The following is a 19781-nucleotide window of genomic DNA, read 5'->3' on the forward strand; positions in this document are numbered from 1 at the left end:
TTAGATTGTTTATTGTCACCATGACGACGCGCGTGCGCTTCCTCCCCCTTATATCCGGTGATCGTCACTGCCTTGAGAAAGTGCCGGGTGGCGCAAAATGGCCCGTCGGCTTAGCAGCACTGCGTGCCCCCTGTGTACTTACTGTATGAATGCATGAATAAAGAAGACTGTTTACACCACCTGTGAGTGCCACTCCGTTACTTCGTTTCTTGTGGACTTTACTTGTTTATTCTGGGAGTTCGAGCACAACCTTGTGTGACAGCACAGATCTCCGCACTTACCCATCCACTACTCTTGTTTGTGCCGTGCCGTTTGATAACCACGCTGGCTGTGCCCGTGTAGCATTTACCTCTACAATTGAGATCCACGCCATAAGTATGTTTTTGCCACAATAAGGGTAACAGAGAGCTTGAGACTGCCCTCTGGATATACCCATCATGAGATTTTTCTTGGCTGGCATCCTGGTAATTAGACACCTTATTATAGAACATTGACTGATATTATTGTTTATATAGGCGTTTATATTTGTTTGTATATTTGTTTGCTTGCATTTTAGCCATTAAGTTGTCTTTTCAAATGCGGCTGTTAGTGTCGTTTGGGCAAGCATAGTATTGAACCTCAAACTACCATCTAAGAACATATGTCCCATGTTTACATTTACATCCTACAATTACATTAAGACTTACATAATCTACAACAATTTCTTCTTTATCTTCTCCCCTGAATTTTCTCACTACCATCTGTATAAAGTCTTGAAAAGTTGTGGCCATGTAGACATCTTCATTCTGTAACTCTAGACCAGCACATTTCTGTTTAATCTCCTCCACTAACCTGTGCACAAAAGAAAATAATAATAATCTTTATTTACAGCGTATTATATTACGTAGCTATTGTAGAATCTTCTAACCGCCAAAAAAAATAGCTGAAAGCTATTAATAAATACCCTCCAATGTCACATAATAAATCTGGTGCACCATCAACAAATCTGCTGTTCCTTTGTTACGGCAACAAATAATCCTCTTCCCTCAAAGGGAACTTGTCTCCAAGCCACTATTTTCCATCTATGACAGGTTCCAAAGACCATAACATAACATATAACAGAGCATATGTGCTTTTGATATCTTTGTGGGATGTGTGCATTATCTAATATCGGCATTATAATATGGTACCAGTCTCTGCCTTGAAGTCCCGGGGACTGGGATTCAAATTCAGACACTTGTCTCCTCCGGATTCATAGCGCAGCCTACATGCTGTATTACCTTCCCCTGTGATGTCATGGATGGGCGGCAGCTAGAAATCAGCATGGGCTGCGCTATGAATCCGCAGAAGACAAGAGTTTGAATTTGAATCCTAGTCCCCGGGACTTCAGGGGGGACATTGGCAGGGAGCCCGGTACCTACTATAATGCCAATATTAGATGATGTACACATCCCACAAACATGACATAAGCACTGTCAGGCTTCTGTGGTAGTGGAACCACTGGACAACCACGGACGATGACATAAGCCGGCACCTGGAAACGGAATCTAAGTGGCGGACTTTGTCCGCGGGGGCAGCCAAGGCAAGGAACTAAGACATTAAGCAAAATCGTAGTTGAGGAACGGCAGGAGGTCAGGACGGGCAGCACAGGAGTCAGGGGCGTTGCTATAGGTCAAGGCAGGCAGCAGAGGAGCGTAGTCAGGAACAGATCAGGGGTCACAACGGGAAATCACAATAACAGCAAAGGGCATAGAACACCGCTTTCTCTAGGGCACAAGGCACGAATATCCAACAGGGGACACAGGAAGGGGCTGGAATTTAAACAGAAGGGGCGGCGATCTATGCTGGATCGCGGCGAGGTAAGTACGCCAGCTGGAGACCAGAGCAGCAGAGGGGCAAAGGTGCACCTGCCACCTGGGAGGTGGGTCGCAGGAGCACCCATGACAAGCACATATGCTTTTGTCAGGTTATGGCACCTGTGTAAGATGGAAAATAGTGCCTTTGTGACAAGTTACCTTTAATTCCTCTATACAGTCATGAGCACCCCAGGTTGCAGGGCAAACACATGTGCCTTAAAAGCTTTTTAAAATGTCCACTGTCAAGATTATTGAGTATTAAGGTTTTTCCATATCACAATCGATGTCTGATTGCATTGCCTGACAAACTTGTTCAGCCTGTACACTTACCTGTGTCTGTATTTCCATCTGCCCTGACCTTGGCACGTGTTCTGACCACATTCCTGATGGTGTGGTCACACGTTGCAGTTAAAACTGCATCGCAATTAGTTTTGGGTTGGTTTTAGGTGGTATTACTTATTTTAACAAGTGAAAGACATCAAATCAACAGGTGAATGGCATTTGTTGAACAGCTTTCTCCTTAAAAATCAAATTCACCCATTCAGTTCATGTCTTTCACCTGTAAAATTGACAAAACTGCACCTAAAACCACCTCAAAACTGATCGCGATGCAGTTTTAACTGCAACGTGTGAACGCACCCTGACTATTCCTTTGCTCAGCAATTATTACAACTTATGGCCTCGGTTTCACAGGCTAACAAGACAATTGTTGCGAACAAGTGAAAGGTATAGTGTAAAAGCCAACAACATTTTTCACAGAGAAGTCCTGAATTTTTAAAGTACAGGTATGCCCATCAGCATAGGTCTTTTAAACCTAATAAACTGTGTCTACAAAGTGAGAATTTCTCAATGATCCTTTTTTCCCTGAACAGCAAACAACATCTGCTGTCAATTAAATCTGCATAATTATTAAACTAAGACCCTTTGACCTACAGAGCCTGTTTTCCCTCATATTACTGACCTGACAACATCCATAGATGCAGCTCCAGATTTAAAGAAGTCTGTGCTATCTTCAATTGCCGCAACATTGCTCAATATCCCCTTCCAAATATCCTAGGTAAGAAAAACAGACTCTTTGGGGCACATTTACTTACAAAGTCACTAGAGTTCACTAAAAGTGCATTGTCCATGTATAATGCTATGTGCGGCAATTCACTAAGATCGATCAGCAGAAATCATGATTCTGTCGCTTCCCCGAACTGGTCCGACACAGTTCACCATCTTTTTTTGGGGGCACCTTTAACGTAGGCATGCAACACAATTTGAAAGTTAAATACGAATCAGTCGGACCGTCCTACAGCGCGCCCCCTAATTTGTGTCGCTTTGGAAGCCAGCACAGCTGCGCCACAAAAAGGTCGCGGTGACACAATCGCAGCGCAAACACTTCTTAAATACATCTATCACCAGATCAAGGATTGTAAACCAAGCACACTGACATACAGGTGGGTCCCCCTCTGGCAGGATCTCCTTTTTTAGATTCTTATGCCCTTGTTTTTAAGCAAAAATGGCTTTAAAAATCATGCACATGAGCCTGAGGAGCTCCAGGCTCCATAGGAGTTAATGGAGCCTGGAGCTCCTCAGGCTCATTTGCATTATTTTAAAAGCCTTTTTGTGTAAAAACCAGGGCCTAAAAAGCTAAAAGAAAAGCAGATACTGCCATAGGGGACACAAACCAGTATGTCACTGTGCTTGGTTTACAATACTTGATTTGGTGATAGATGTCCTTAAAATACCTGTGCAGACTGTTTTAGCCATGAAGTATGTGCACAGTCCGACTACAATGCAGCGCGCAATTCAAAAAATAACGTATACATTTACATTAATGCATCATAACTCACCCTTATATGGGACTCAATGGCCTTTTCATCCTCTGTTAACTCCAAAACTGTAACATCTCCCATGGAAAAGTAATTGGATGCAGGAATCATTTTTCCATCTTCAAACTGAAGGTTTTTGACTATTAACTGTAATACATAACAACATTTAAACACGACTTACATAACAGGACTGCCCCGGCCATCTTCACCTACAAAATGTACCGTAGATTTCACCATTCTAGTCCCACAAAATAAAGGAAATCCACTCTAGTCAACCTGGTAGCTGCATCCTTTTGTAAGACAACCATCATAACTCCCTAAGACTAAACCCAGAAAGCTCAAAGCTTCATTCAAAGATCATAAGAGCTTATTAACAGAAGGTCAACACACTTTAAATGGTCTTTACCATTATGGTTTTACAGGGTCCACCACAGATCTTGGTTAGATCCAGACCATTAAATGCCATCCAAACATTTACAGTTTTCTGACATTTTATTTAAATTCATCAAATGAACAAATTAACTCACCATTTTCTCATCTTTTCCAAATAATACAAGTCCATTTTTTGTGACAAGTCCTGACTTTGAAGCTCCTTCAATATGTAATGGTTCACCTGAAGGCACTGCACCCTCAAGCAAAGAAGACCCATACAGTGTTACTATCTGGTGAAACAATTGTACAAGTCATTATATATATCTGCCTTCATACTAAATAAAAATATAACAGCATTTTTCAAGAATCTTTTCGCTATACATACCTGGTCCTTTATGACTGTCCATGCTCCAGGCACTTTATCATGTCCACGGATCCAATTATGGATTACCTCCGCAGAATTGTCCCAACATATCTGGTTAGTTTTATGTAATAGAAGAAGAAAAGACTTATCTTAAATTGGGTAAAAAGTCTACAAAGTCTATTTTATTGTCGCATTAAATAGGCTAAACACAGGATGTGTAGGCTCCCAAATAAAAATATAAAGAATGTTTCAATGTTAATGTTACACATACTATTATATGAATTATACCAACAAGTTCGCATTGCACTTACCTTAGCATTTTCCTTTTTTTGAATTCCTTCATAAGTTGCTCCATCTTCAGGTTGGTCTATACGAGGTGCCTTTCCATCAGCTATTAATTGTACAGATTTTACCTACAAAGCCCCAAAAAAGTTAAACATATAATCCTTAAACTTTTTTAACTGTGTTTAAAACATGTTTACATTTTTGCAACTTTCTTACAATTTATACAGATCTAATAGCAATGATTAATTACGTTAAAGGGGTTTTACCCACAAAAGAAAATTCTCAAATCTCAATCCCCTAGTGATGTTAACACAATAAACCCCTTACTTTACAATTCTACTCAGTTTTATTAATGTTTTAGCTCCTATCACTCAATCCCTGGGTGTGGGCGGGACTCTCTAAGCAGACACATCATGCTTCATCTAATTCTGTGGGGTGACAATGTGGTTAGATTATCAGGGTACAGGTGTATACACAATTTCATTTGGCTTCTTACATTGTACAAACAAACTTACACATACAAAGAGAGATGAGACAGATGAGAGACTGTGAGATGCCTATTACACACTCAGCCCTGCTACATCTCTGATCTCACAGATGTGTGCCTGCCTCCCCCTTCTCCCGGAATAACTTATATGCCTGTAGTTTGCAGCTTCTCTCTCCAGGAAGTGAATCAGTGAGTGTCTGTGATCTCTGTGCTGTCCTGCCAGGGGGCGTAGCTAGAGGCACAGAGCAGAGAGAGACAGAAATCTCAGCAGCACGGAATTACGGAATCCTGATCGGACCCCAGGGCTGCCATAGCAACGATCAGCGCATCCGGGGGGGAACGTGGGGGAAAGACCCCCCCCAAAGGAGCCCACTTTGACCGCGGGTGTTACACTGGATTGTGTGTCGTCTAATAGTTACAGCCGGCACCCCGTGTATCCCGATGCCGGTTTGGCTCAGATTTTGAGCGCCAAGAGGTGTACCTTATCTTTCAGGGAATATTATATATATTATTAGTTCAGTGCGAGTATATGAGTACACTTGTTACATCTCTAGTTTTCAGTCCTCTCGGTCCACTGGGAAGGAAACCTAGCTCATCTAATTCATGCAACATGTATTTGTTTATATATAGGTATAACAAGTGTAATGCATGTATATGTAGGTGTATCCTGTACTGTGTGTTTACAATATATGTAATGCGTGTATATATAGGAGTAACATGTAATGTGTGTATACATCAGTGTAACATGTAATATTGGTATACATAGGTATCATGTGTGATGGATGTACATGGGATTAAAATATAGTGGGGGAAATTCATTAATGTATAGCGGGCTTCATCAGTGCAGAGCTGGTCTCCACTCGTCTTGTGCTGCACCAGATTGTGATAAAGAATCTGGCACAGTATAATATAGTTCAGATGTAAACTGTGTGCCTTAAATGTTTTGTGCACGGACTAATTTACATATAACCCCTTTCTCGAAAACCACAACCCTTACACAAGGCGATGCCCCCAAAAAAATAGTCCAAAATCCTTCAGAAATGTGTTGGAAAGCATTTTAGACAGTTTTTTTGGGCGCAAATCCATAATTTTTTGGCTCAGAAGCAATAAAGAATTCCCAATGTGTGTATATATAGGTGTAACATGTAATGAGTGCTGTGGGAGATTTTGCCCAGTAGAGACTGAAGCAGCGGAGATTCATGATGCAGACACGGACACCAAAGTCCAAAACAGGTCTCGCTTGGGTTTATTCAAGTAGCAGGAACAAAATAAAACAGCCTTCACATTCAGGCATCAAAACATAAACAAAATCCTACCCATCTGGGTGCTAGCTAAACAGAGAGTTCCCCTAACTCACCATTAATATATAAAGTCACCAGCAAGGACATCGCTTATTCCAGGCATGGAGGTCAGGGCTTTGTGCTCTCCAGCCTCCTTTAAGAGCCAACTTTCTCAGCTCAGCAGCTTTAGGGTCATACCAACCATGGTGTTTTGAACCCGTTTTTGGTCCGTTTTTAAGCAGTCCGTTAAAAAAGCAAGCGTTAAAAAACGCATGCGTTTTTGAAAACGTATCAGTTTTTGACAGGTTTTACCAATTATCTTAATTAAAACTGGTCAAAAACAGATGCGCTTTCAAAAATGCATGCTTTTTTCAAAAACGCATGTGTTATTGGACGGACTGCTTAAAAACGGACCAAAAATGGGTTCAAAACGCCATGTGTAGCATCACCCTTATGCAGACCGTTAAGGCTGCTCCCGCCACCTGCATCCAAGGAGCTGAACAACATAAAACCTGTCCTAGCCTAACAGGGATCCATATATATATCCGGTCCAGGACAGTTTTAAACAACTGCTCCAACAAATAACTTATTTAACCCATACTTATACTCGAGTATATGCGGTAATTGTTTGTACAGATGAACAAGGCACTTTCAAGTTTCTGGAAATTGCACCCAAGCAGACTTGTGAAAGTCCACAATTCTCTTCCTGATATCTTGGATGATTTCTTTAGACTTTGTCAAAATGTTACTCAAAAAATGTCAGGTGTGCCTTCAAATACTCTCACTGGTGTGTCTCTAATTAACTCAAATGCAATTCAGAACCTCCAAAGACATGGCATCATCATATGGGCTGTCCCAAATTAGTTAAAGGCATAGTAATCTTAGTGTATGTAGAAAGCAATAAAAATGCCTTAAAAATTCTCTTTCTTTCATTATTGTCGCATTCGGCAAATATAAACAATTTTGGTAATCCTAATTCATGACAGATGCGGAGATCTGCATTATTTTTACAGCCCACGGCCCAAGTCTTACCTTTTTGCTGCACTGAAGAGAGTAATGTAATTACAATCATATATACCTGTGATTATAAGTGCTCATCTGTGAAAGGGAGCTATGTTTTTCATTTGTAACCGAAGAAGCTGAGTTATAGAAGTCTTAAGTAATAAGGATACATCATAAAGTATAGAAAAAAGCTCTTACCATGGCTTTTACGCCTTCTGGAAAGAGGAAACGGTTGTAAACAGAATCTACAGTATCATTGGGCTCTACATCACAAACTCTCTGAAGCAGAATTGGACCTGTATCCAGCCCATCATCGGCCCAGAAAACGGAAAAGCCAGCCTTTTTATCTCCATGTATTAAGGTCCTGTGGATTACACGCAAAACACATTATACCAGACTAGACTATGGTAACCTCTGTGTTTCGGACATATAATCATTGAAATCAATTAATTTCCTTCAAGATTGTTTGTTTTGTATATTTTGTAAACTAAGGATATTTTGTTACTTTGCCTTCAACAAAAGCAGGCTCACCAATTGATAGCCGAAGCTCCTCTGTGACGAGGCAAGATGGAAGGGTGATAAATAATAGATCCATGTTTAGGATTATCAATGACATCCATAGGTATAAACTGAGAACAAAAGGGTAAAACATTGAGCTCAGCTCCAACAGACTTGTAAGCCTCAACTACTTCTGGGATAGATTTCCCTTTAAGTCTCCATCTTGGAAACTTAAATACTGGTGTACCATCCTTTTGTGCAGCTACCGCTGTAAAAAAAATAGACACAATAGCAGTCAACTGTCTGGCACAAGAAAAAGGACTAACAGTATTCAGATAAAAGTAAGGGAAGTAGGTATTACCCCCATACTGTGACATCACCGTGTTTATTATCCTTGTACTGTAACATCATTGTGTGTATTATCCTTGTACTATGACATCAATGTGTATGTATTATCCCTGTACTGTGACATCTCCATCCCCAAATATCTAAACAAGACTTAACAGTCTTGTGGCTTATGTCTTAAGGCTAGAATAAAGTCATTAGAGACCCCTTGGTGATATGATTGGTAAAATTCTCCATCACACTGTTGGAACAATCTACAAATATTTATAACTATCATGGAGAGATGAAACATTTCCCAAGGTGGCAGCGATCCTGCAACCCTTATATCCTTATAAGTTATTGACATTTATACCATTCAACTCAACAGATGGAATATATGTGCAATATCTCATTTATTCTCAACTTTGATAATTTTTTTTCTTCAGTGAAAAGTAAAACCAACTTGGGACGTTATTTACATTTAAAGAATGATTCTATAAAGATCTTACATTATATAAAAAAACCATCCAGACACCTTTGAACGCAAAACTTACCAAGAGGATCTGCCTTCCCATCCTTGTCTGGAACTGTGAAGACTCCCACCACTTTATGTCCTTCCTTGCGTAGATTGCTATACACTTCCTGACCAAAGACACTCTGACCAATAATCGCTAATCGTAGCTTATTCTGATAGTAAACCTGTAATAGACATTCACAGTTAATCCTTACAAGCCACGTTTTTCTATATCATACTTGCTAACTGTATAACGCACACCAAATGACCATTGTACAATTGGTTATTCAGGCAAAATGTTAAGTGAGCATAATTGTACCTCCTTTTAATGCATTCATTTATTTTTTACAAGGCAACAGATATAACATCACCTTAAAGGAAACCAACCATGAGGAATCCACTATCGATCCACTGCTAATCTTTTTTCTATCTATCTAACTAACTAACTAACTAAAAACTGTATTTTTCTTTTATGTACATTAACTTTAGAGGCTACTGGGTCGTGGACAGGGGTGGAATCCGACCACTCTCTCTGGTTTGAGTGGTCAGGCCTCTGATCTGTGATGTATCTGACTCAAAGCAGTTTCACATGATGGCGTCAATGTGGCGCCACGTGGGAAGGTGTGGGCAGCACAGGAGAAGACGTAGTGATAAATGAGTATACACTTTTTTTTTTTTAATCTGCACTAATACCACTGGGGACATGACTGCTGGCTACTTGGGGCCTTATTAATGTCTTGTGGGGGCACAACTGCTGGCTACTGGGGACATTATTTATGTCTACTGGGGGCATCACAATTGGCTACTAGGTGCATTACTACTGGTTACTTGTGGCATGACAGCTGGCTACTGTGACTACTGGGGACAGAAACTGTGAATACTGGATACTGGTGACATCACTGTGACTACTTGGAGCAATATTGTGGCTACTAAGTGTATCACTGAGACTACTGGGAGCTTCACTGTGGCTACTGGAATCATCACCGTGGCTAATGGCTACTGGGATGCATTAATGTGACTAATGGTGCCTAGGGGGAATCATTGTGACTAATGGCTGATGGGGACTGGTGCTGTAAATGGCTTAGATGAGATGTAAATTGTTTGCATAAAGTCAGGGAGGCGAAGAGTTCAACACTGAAGTAAAGCTCTCCTCACCTCTGAAGCCTGATTGAGAACATGCATTGGACTTCAGGAGATCTGGTTAAGAGTGTCCATGGATGCAGGACAATCGATTACAGTGAAGGTTGTTCTGTGGCATGGAAAGCTTGACTGCTGTGTTACATTCTCTGCCTCCTTGGCTTTATACAAACATTACATTTATTACTTCACCCTCTGGGTGATGCCGACGTGCTGGGCCATGAAAGAAACAATATCTAGAAGTTGTTTAAGCCACTTGACAACATATTGGTAGTGGTTTATTAATTTTTGGTATTAAGTTTGCTTGTAAAACTGGTGGTTTGTTGAGGGCAACAGATACACTACCATCATGATGGGGTACCATACATATCCTGACATGCCTATAAGGGCGATTGGAATATGGTATGAGATCTGATAGCTTCCGTGCTTAGAAGAGATGTCTTTTGGAGGTGTGAGGGGCGCCAGATTGGGAATTGAGTGGGAGGAATGGGCTGTTACTTTATTGCCTCTTCAACTCCGGTGAGAATTTGTATGTTTTCCTTTAATTAGTGCTCCTCGCTATCACTTTTTGCATGTAATGTGTCTCTTTATTCAAAAGAGAAAATGTAACCAATACGTTTTGATTTGGTTTTACTTGGACCCCATACTTATATTTGGCCTAGAGGTGTGTTTTATCATTATCGTTTTTTTACATATTAAAAAACAGCCTCTTTAAATAATTAGTAAGAGATATACTGTTAATGTGTCCATAGGGTTCCAATTTCAAGTGTCCTTTTGGTTTCAACTGATATATTGCAATATGTTGCAAAACACATTGGGGGACATTTACTATGGTGTTTCTGCCAGTTTTGTGGCGCTCTCACCACATCTTCTGCTCTCAGACCTATTTATTAGCTGTCGGGGACAGAAAAAATGACTTTTTCCGTCTGCTCCGACTCTTCTCCGAAAAGGGGCGTGGCTTTGGCGAGTGGAAACTCAGACAGAATTAACATGTGTCGCAGCCATTTTTGGGCGCTGTAAACTGGCGGAAAGTAGACCAAAAGAAAACTGGTCTAGCAGGGACTGTTGGACATATTTCTGGTGCTCGGGACAGATTTTGGTCCCAGGGACAGAAAATGTTCTCGGGGACAGAAAATGGTCTCGGCGCCAGAATTGTCTCTGCACAGCTCTACAATATTAAATGTGTGTCTTCTTTCCGAGAGCAGGTCGGTAACAAAGCCAATGCAGACACCGACACTTTGAGTAAATGTCCCCCATTTGGTTTGAGGTTTGTACAACGAGCAACTGGTTTTGCATGTAGTAAATATCAGCTCACTTTGTCCTCAACGCAACTCCTGAGGGCGCGTTCACACGTTGCGTTTTGACCTGCGTTTTCATTGCGTTTGAAACGCATATACAACATCTGAGGAGAGGTGATTTGCCTAATTATATCGCTGTTAACATTTCCATTTACAAAACGCATCGTAAACGCGATGTTAACGCATGCGTAAACGCGACGTTAACATATGTGTTTTGTTAACACATGCGTTAACATTGCGTTAACAAACGTAAATGGTAATGTAATTAGGCAAATTACCTCTCATCAGCTGTTCTAATGCGTTTCAAACGCAATGAAAACGCGACCAAAACGCAACGTGTGAACGTGCCCTGACACATGAAACACCTAAGATACACAAAGGGTGCACAATATATGGGGGCCCTAGTAGTAAGATTATACAGGTTAGTTAGTAAGATTATACAGGTTAGTTGGTGGCCACAGGATGGGGGAATTATGTAGCGTAGGTGGGCCCCGAAACAGATCACAAAGAGACCATGCTTCTATTGTAATTGTAAAGATGAGAATCTGAGTTTTCAAAACACACAGAACACACTGGGGCACATTTACTTACCAGTCCCGTCGCGATCCCTGATGCCGGCGCGCACACAGGGCGCTTTGTCTGCGCTTGCAAACGCAAACGCAGACAAAGTCGCGCCCACCGGGGCGGGCCTCGGCCCGATCGCATCGCCGTTTCTATGGAAACGCCTGCGATCGGGAACGAGACGCCGGTGTTTTGCGTTAATTTAACGCGAAACACCGGCGGCTCGTTCCCGATCGCAGGCGTTTCCATAGAAACGCCGATGCGATCGGGCCGAGGCCCGCCCCGGTGGGCGCGACTTTGTCTGCGTTTGCAAGCGCAGACAAAGCGCCCTGTGTGGCGCCGGCCTGAGGTGCATGTGGGCGCGTTCACACGTTGCATTTTGGTTGCGTTTTCATTGCGTTTGAAACGCATATACAACAGCTGAGGAGAGGTGATTTGCCTAATTACATTACCGTTTACGTTTGTAAACGCAATGTTAACACATGCGTTAACAAAACGGCAAATCACCTCTCCTCAGCTGTTGTATATGCGTTTCAAATGCAATGAAAACGCAGGTCAAAACGCAACGTGTGAACGCGCCCTGTAAGTGCATGGCTTGCAACACAATTTTGAATGTTAAATCTCGCGCATTGTTCGAATCAGTCGGATCGTCCATCGGCCCACCCCCCCAATTCTGTTGCATGAAAGTCGGTGCCAAAATCCAATCACGTGCCCCAAAAACCCCTTCTAAATGCGACACACATCGGAAATCGTCGGGTATTCGGCGGACCGCGAACCATTAGTACATGAGCCCCATTGTGGTACTAAAAAACGTATATTTGTGATCGGTTTCATTGATCCAATAAACAGACAGAAAAAATTCTGCTCTGAATATCCCGTATAATATAACCAAACCGTTTTGCCTACCGTCCGGGTCAGATTCCTGCTATATAGAAAGTACATAGCTGTGAGTGAAATAGATATGAACCCACATGTTATATCAAACAACAGCATATGGCTACTATTACAGTCCAGGAAGCTATCTGGTAAAGAAAGGTACAAGTTATTACAAGGTCACTCCTATTGATATTCAAGATAGTCTGGGTGTGGCTGTTCTACTGGCATAATACCCACCGAGGGAACACCTGGGACAATGCAGTTATCTAACAGCTGTTTCAATTTATTCTTGAGGGCGCGGTCCCACGTTGCGTTTGCAAACGCAGACGCAGACCAAACCGCGCCCACCGGGCGGTCCGCGGTCCAATCGCATCGGTGTTTCTCTATGTTTCTATTGAAAACGCCGATGCGATTGGACCGCGGACCGCCCGGTGGGCGCGGTTTGGTCTGCGTCTGCGTTTGCAAACGCAACGTGGGACCGCGCCCTCAAGCATGTTTTCTTAAAATAACTAAATATTTTCATTCACCAAGGAATAATAAACACACTATGATAATAAAATTATAGTAATTATACAGCATATTTCATATCAACACTGTGTATATTCATACACAGGACATAGTTTAAAGGGAGCCTTTAAAAACAGATCAACACCAAAGTAGCAGAACCCTGAGATAGAGTATGAAAAAAACAAAAAAATATTCTTATATTTTTCTTATATGTGAAAACTTTTCCATTAATCTTGAGAAAAAAGCACCTCCTAAAGATCTTTGGGGCGCCTGAGGAGAGGTGATTTGCCTAATTACATTACTGTTAACCTTTCCGTTTACAAAACACTGTGTTAACATAGCGTTAACACATGTGTTTTGTTAACACATGCGTTAACATTGTGTTTACAAACGTAAACGGTAATGCAATTAGGCAAATCACCTCTCATCAGCTGTTGTATATGCGTTTCAAACGCAATGAAAACGCAACCAAAACGTAACGTGTGAACGCGCCCTTAGAATTACAAAAGAAGCATAATGTTAGGCACTATATAGGTGGGTTTTTACATAGAGAGACTGTAGAGAAGTTATTTTATTGGTTGCATACGCTGGTTCCCATTAAAGGGGTTTTCCCACAAACTAAAGTTAGGCCTTTACTAAAGTTAGATTGGTGAGCGCGGCGCTCGGCAATTTCCCTCAGCTCCATAGATATTAATGGAGCAGAATGGTCATGCGCGGCCGTCTGCTCTGTTAGTCTGACGGAGTGGTAAGGGGTCACAAGGACCCCTCGTTTACATGATCTGTGTGGGTCTCAGCACTGAGATCCCCACTGTTCAGCAAGTTAGGCCGATCCCTTGGGAAAACCCATTTAAGTGTCTACTTTTCTATTAACACCTCTATTTTATTGTAATCATGCTGCATGCTTTAGCATTGTACTTAGGGCATTATAAGTATCTTCTGTCACTTAGCTCTCTAACATTTGAGAATCAGATTTGTTATTATGGTTGCAACTAAGTCTCTCATAAGTATAAACCGGACTCTATTTACCTTATGACAACATGATTTATGTATCATATCAATGCAGAGATAAATGCTTTTGGAAAGTACTGAAACAAATGCAGTTAACATGTTTACCATGGTTTACCCAAGATTTTTGAGGTGGTATCTCCCAAATAAACCATTGAATAGTTGAACATCAGATGGCTAGTTTCCCCTAGCGAACACCATGCATGTACAGCTCAGAGCATTAAAGGGCTATTTTCATGTCATGTCATTTACAACATACTCCTGCAGATGAAGCAGCGCAATCAGGGAGGTAAGTACTGATTTTATTCTATTAAATATATGAGGGGTGCTGCCATGAAATATATTAGAGGTGTTACTATGAAATTAAGGCTACTTCTATTAAATATGAGGAGTGCTACTATGAAATGTGGGGTGCTGTTATTAAATATGAGGAGTGCTGCTAATATATGTATGAGGAGTGTTGATATTAAATGAGGACTGCTGCTATGACATATATGAGGATTGCTACTATTAAATATATAAGGGGTGCTACTATTAAATATAAGGGGTTCTACTTTGAAATGAGGGGTGCTGTTATTAAATATGAAGAGTGCTGCTAAGAAATGTATGAGGAGTGTTGCTATGAAAGGAGAGATACTTCTATTAAATATAGGGAGTGCTACTATGAAATATATGAGGGGTACTACTTTTAAGTATAAGGGGTGCTACTTTGAAATGAGGGGTTCTGCTATTAAATATAAGAAGTGCTGCTAATAGATATATAAGGAGTGCTACTGTGAAATATAGGAGGAATACTACTATTAAATATAAGGGGTGCTAATATGAAGTGAGGGTTGCTGCTATTAAATATGAGGAGTGCTGCTAATAAATATATGAGCATAGCTCCCAACCCGGGACTTTCTCGTTTTTTGTACCTCTGCCCCGCGTCACGGGCAGCTATGAGATTGTCACGGATTTTCCCCCCAGGTCCCGCTGTTGTGTCCCCATAGTAAATACTTTGAAAGCCTGAACTCACAGTACAGAATGGCTTCTACAGACATCGGGAGGGAATCCTTTTCAGAGAAGTGTCGGGCTTAGCAGAGAGCAGGGACCACGTCATCAGGTCAGATCAGCATCTGTCCATATATGGTCACTACATCTCCTAGGGTTCCCCAGAGCAGACATCGGGAGGGAATCCTTTTCAGAGAAGTGTCGGGTTAGCGGAGAGCAGGGACCACGTCATCAGCTTCAGATCAGCATCTGTCCATATATGGTCACTGCATCTCCTAGGGTTCCCCAGAGCAGACATCGGGCAGGGAATCCTTCTCAGAGAAGTGTCGGCTTAGCGGAGAGAGCAGGGACCACGTCATCAGGTCAGATCAGCATCTGTCCATATATGGTCTCCAGGGCTTCCCCAGACACAAGCTCTTTATTTAATTAAATTACATAAAGTTTTGGCCAGGCTGAGATTCGAACCTGGGACCCTCTGCACTGCAGACAGAAGCTTAACTAACTGAGCTATAAGCCCAGCGATACAGAGCTGAGGATTTCTGGTAACTAAGACATGTTATCAGCCAGTGTTACACTGTGATACATACTAATGCACTGATATATAGAGAGGAATCTTCTCAGAGATTATTATTGTAATTATTGAGACTATTATTATTATTATTATAAATTTTATTATTTTTATTATTATGGAGATGATTATTAATAATGGTAAAAATAATAATAATCATCTCAATAATAATAATAATAATCATCTCCATAATAATAATAATAATAGTCTCAATAATTACAATAATCTGAGAAGATCCCTCCCTATATACCAAGGCAGTATATAGTCATAGTTCTTAGTTACCAAAGTTGAGGCGCTGTGTTATTATTGTACATGGACACTGCAGGTTCTGGGTTCAAATCCCAATGAGGATAATTTTTTTTTTTTTTAATTGAGATGATTTTTATTATTTTAATATGGCTAAAATTTGGGGCGTGGCCAGGGAGTGATTGGGGGTGTGTGGCTTAGGGGGTGTGGCTTAGTGTGGCTACGCGTGCCGCCATTTTGTCCCTCTTTCCTTTTCACAAATGTTGGGAGGTATGTATGAGGAGTGTTGCTATTAAATATAAATGAGGGGGTACTCTTGGCACTTTGAAGTTAGGGCTGCTGGCACCCCTATCATCAGCATAATATTATGAAATGAAGGTCCTACTATTAAAGAATTTAGGGTGTTGCTATGAAATGAGGGGGGCTGTTAGGATGTGTGGGATGCAGACACCAGAGGGGGTTTTGCTATGTGGGGCTCCAACACAAAGTTTGCACCAGGGTCCATTATATGACTTCATAAGAATGAATTTATGCAGCATCAAGTTAAAAGTCTTCAAAGCTTTATTTCTTCATAGATTTAAAAATGTGAATGCATCTAAAGTTGCATGTCTTGGCTAATGTGTTTAGATCCTATAGATCATAACACCTATTAGGTCTTATTATGCCACTGTAAGCAATGTAGACTTTTAGATTAGTTTGCTAATAAAAGGAGTCCATACATTGCATGTAACATGTGTAGAGAATACAGTACGCTCCTTGTAGTATAAGGTAGTCATGTCTGATGCAATAACAAAACAAAGCCAAGATGAGTTTATTCTTAAAAGTGTCCTTAAGTCACCCGTGGATTACTAGCGTCCCCTTAAGGCATTTGCCATCAAACAAATCGCATGCAAATCAATGGGGCTGCTGGCTGAACTTATTGTCTACATTTTTCTTTAAAAACCAAGGAACAGAGACCTAAGATAACCCCCAGTGTGAACAGAGCCACATGCTGAAGAAATTGAGTATTGCTTAACTTTTAGGACTGCCTGTATTAACATCCACAACAATTGGGGAGTCGTGAAAATGTGCAATACTTTTAATGGATCAATTCACACAGTGTCCATGTATCCGTTTCGTCACAAAGCAGATCAAGTCCTAGAGTTATCCATTTTCACAGATCACTCACAGATTATAGTTGATAAGAATCATAACAAGGATGTATGTGTCCCATAAGCGACTTGTCGTGTGTATGTAGCCTAGGATGCGTTTGTATCTCCTGGATTCAGTTTCTCCTGATGGAAATGGATCATTGACATGACATCGAGAAACAGATCTCGATAGTTTCCATTACCCAGGAAAGCTTCAGTCTGTGATTTGATGGGACTGGAGCCCATAGTCATGGCTGCCTGGTATACAATGTATGCAGCGGCCCCCCTATAGGCACAGGCTGTGTGATGCCAGTGTGTGCCACACATGCCACATGCTCCCTGCAGTCCTAGCTTATTAGCACATGGCAGATGGGTCATATTTATCCTGGAATGATCATGCCAGCTCAGTGCCAGGTTACTCACTGTTGCCGTGGAGAACTTCCTGAAGACCTGACTGGCAGCCCACAGCATTGTTATATGAGGTGTCAGCAGCACAAGCGTAAGATGGAGAAATCAGCGACTACAGCCCCGTGTCCCCGGCTGACTGCACAGCTTGGCACAGGGACCAGTGCCAGCTGAGCCACGCCTCCGCAGTGAGCCCCCGCCCACTATCTTGTCTATGATTACAGCTGACTGGCAGCACACGGTGTCTCTATATGAGGTGTCAGCTGCACAGGGTATAGCAGCCGGGATGGAGCAATCAGCGACTACAGCCCCGTGTCCCCGGCTGACTGCACAGCTTGGCTCATGGACCCGATCCAGAGAAGCCACGCCTTCATGATGAAACTCCGCCCACTGCTTTGTCTATCATTCCAGCTGACGTGCGGCTCTCATAGCCGCTGCTGGGCTTATCGCCTCAAGCCCCGCCCTCCCGTCATCTAGTCCACGCCCCAATGCAAGAACCTGCTGCGTCTTGGATGATGCTGTGTAGAGACTGATGCAACCTCTAAGGAGGCGGGTGCGGGGCTTATTATGGGCACAATCATGATCTACATCACATACGGCTCAGTCTTCATAGTGTCCAATGTTTTCTGCTGTCTTGTCACAGAGATATTACTGGACTTCTTATGTAGTGTGAATGATCCTGACATGCACACAGGAAGCACAGGCCACAGCGCAAGAATTTAGAGACTAAGGGATATAACAATATTGTGTTAGGAATGCATGAATATTATGGGGAATTCAGATAAGATGCAAGACAATAGAAGAATCCGCTGCAAACATGATAAAGGGGTTGTCCTGTTTCAGAAAAAAATATAGGCCCAAATACATGAAAACTTGTGCACTCTGCCTTAGTGCAGATTGCCTTATCAAAGGGAACCTGTCACCAGCAGGACGCCTGTTAATCGGCCTAAACAAAGCTTATAGGCTGCATTAAATGTTGTCCAGGCATGTCCTTACAATGATGTCGTTTCAGCCGCACGCTGAAAAAACAACTTAGGCTACATTCACACACATGTATGGGGGACGTATATACGGCCGATATACGTCCACCATACACTTCTATGGGCTGACGGCATCGTACGGGAGCGGCATGTCCTATCTTTTCCCGTATTACGGCGCCGTTGCCCATACTTTCCTATGGAGAGGGGAGAAGATAGCCCTGTGGAACATATTACCTGGGGCTAATAACGCCAGGTAATATTTTCCACAGGGCTATCTTTATGCAATAAATTGACTACTAATTAATGCAATATTGCTATATACTGTTACGTGACCATCCAGCTTAATTTTGTTTACACTGAGCTTACCTCCTGTGCTGTTTCACTTTTATATCTCTCCTGCAATACTTTTTACTTGTATTTTAACTTGTGAATTCAATAAAGGTTATTCTCTTATATCACGACTATAGTGTATGTCACTCCCTCTGTTTAGGTGGATAGGTTCATAGTTGTATATTTGTGAGGGTACTTCACAACTTTGTTTCTCTGGCATACTCACCATATACGAGACAGTCTTGTCTGACTGCGTTACCCATATTTTTGTTTCAGTTTTTGTCATGTGATTGTTTTATGATGCGCCATACAACCTATTACGTCACAGTGCACACACCAACAAGCTCAAAACATGATGGATAATTAAGACAGAGGCACTTGGAGCTTGGGGTCTGAATGACAAAAATGATATTGGCGTGTTCCTTTGAGCTTAGTTACTCCTATGTCAGCCAAATGGATAAATAATTTAAAAAAAAAAAGTTAGAATGTTCTTGTACAAGTATCGTAAGGTGAATGGGTTAAAATCACTGTATATGTCATTGGTTGCCGCTCTTGCTAAGTTCGCTTTTAGGTCCGCACTTTTGTTACATGCATAGGTTCTCAATAAGGTCCGATGTTCCCCTTTTGTTTGGCCCCGCCCCAATACAATATGATTGGATTAACTCTAATCTAGCAGTTTCCTTTCAGGTCCGGTCTCTCATGTTTAACCCCGCCCACTGTTTTTTGATTGGTGGATTTTAACTGACTAGTTCCCCTTCAGGTCCGGCGCTTGTTGGGATTGTTTTGAGCTTGTAGGTGTGTGAACTGTGACATAATAGGTGGTATGGCGCGTCATTTAAAAACAGTTGAGAAAAACAACTTAAAGGGGTATTCCAGGAATCAGCATAATTCACATACAAGTGGGCACTCAAAATATTAGTTAATGTGTAATTAGTTGTTATTTAAAATTTTGCTCCCCTTAGCAGAAAAT

At 41.7% G+C, this 19781-nt stretch overlaps 1 protein-coding gene across 2 annotated transcripts in view; it reads right to left on the bottom strand.

Moving 5' to 3' along the window:
* ALDH1L2 (aldehyde dehydrogenase 1 family member L2) overlaps positions 1-17866 on the bottom strand; it is a 47291-nt gene extending 29425 nt beyond the window's left edge. The window contains exons 1-10 of one of the 2 annotated variants that reach the window (XM_072146445.1): positions 17520-17864; positions 8819-8963; positions 7974-8208; positions 7641-7806; positions 4700-4801; positions 4410-4499; positions 4180-4314; positions 3674-3799; positions 2797-2888; positions 687-831 (exon numbers count right to left, since the gene is read on the bottom strand). In XM_072146445.1, the coding sequence (XP_072002546.1) occupies positions 687-831; positions 2797-2888; positions 3674-3799; positions 4180-4314; positions 4410-4499; positions 4700-4801; positions 7641-7806; positions 7974-8208; positions 8819-8963; positions 17520-17567 (1284 nt within the window). In that variant the 5' untranslated portion in view covers positions 17568-17864. Of the gene's footprint in view, positions 1-686; positions 832-2796; positions 2889-3673; positions 3800-4179; positions 4315-4409; positions 4500-4699; positions 4802-7640; positions 7807-7973; positions 8209-8818; positions 8964-17519 lie in introns of both variants that reach the window. The other variant, XM_072146446.1, reaches the window with a different exon arrangement.
* Positions 17867-19781: the final 1915 nt, after the last annotated feature.

This window comes from Engystomops pustulosus, chromosome 4 (genome assembly GCF_040894005.1).
Source record: "Engystomops pustulosus chromosome 4, aEngPut4.maternal, whole genome shotgun sequence".
In the NCBI taxonomy this organism is placed as follows: domain Eukaryota; kingdom Metazoa; phylum Chordata; class Amphibia; order Anura; family Leptodactylidae; genus Engystomops; species Engystomops pustulosus.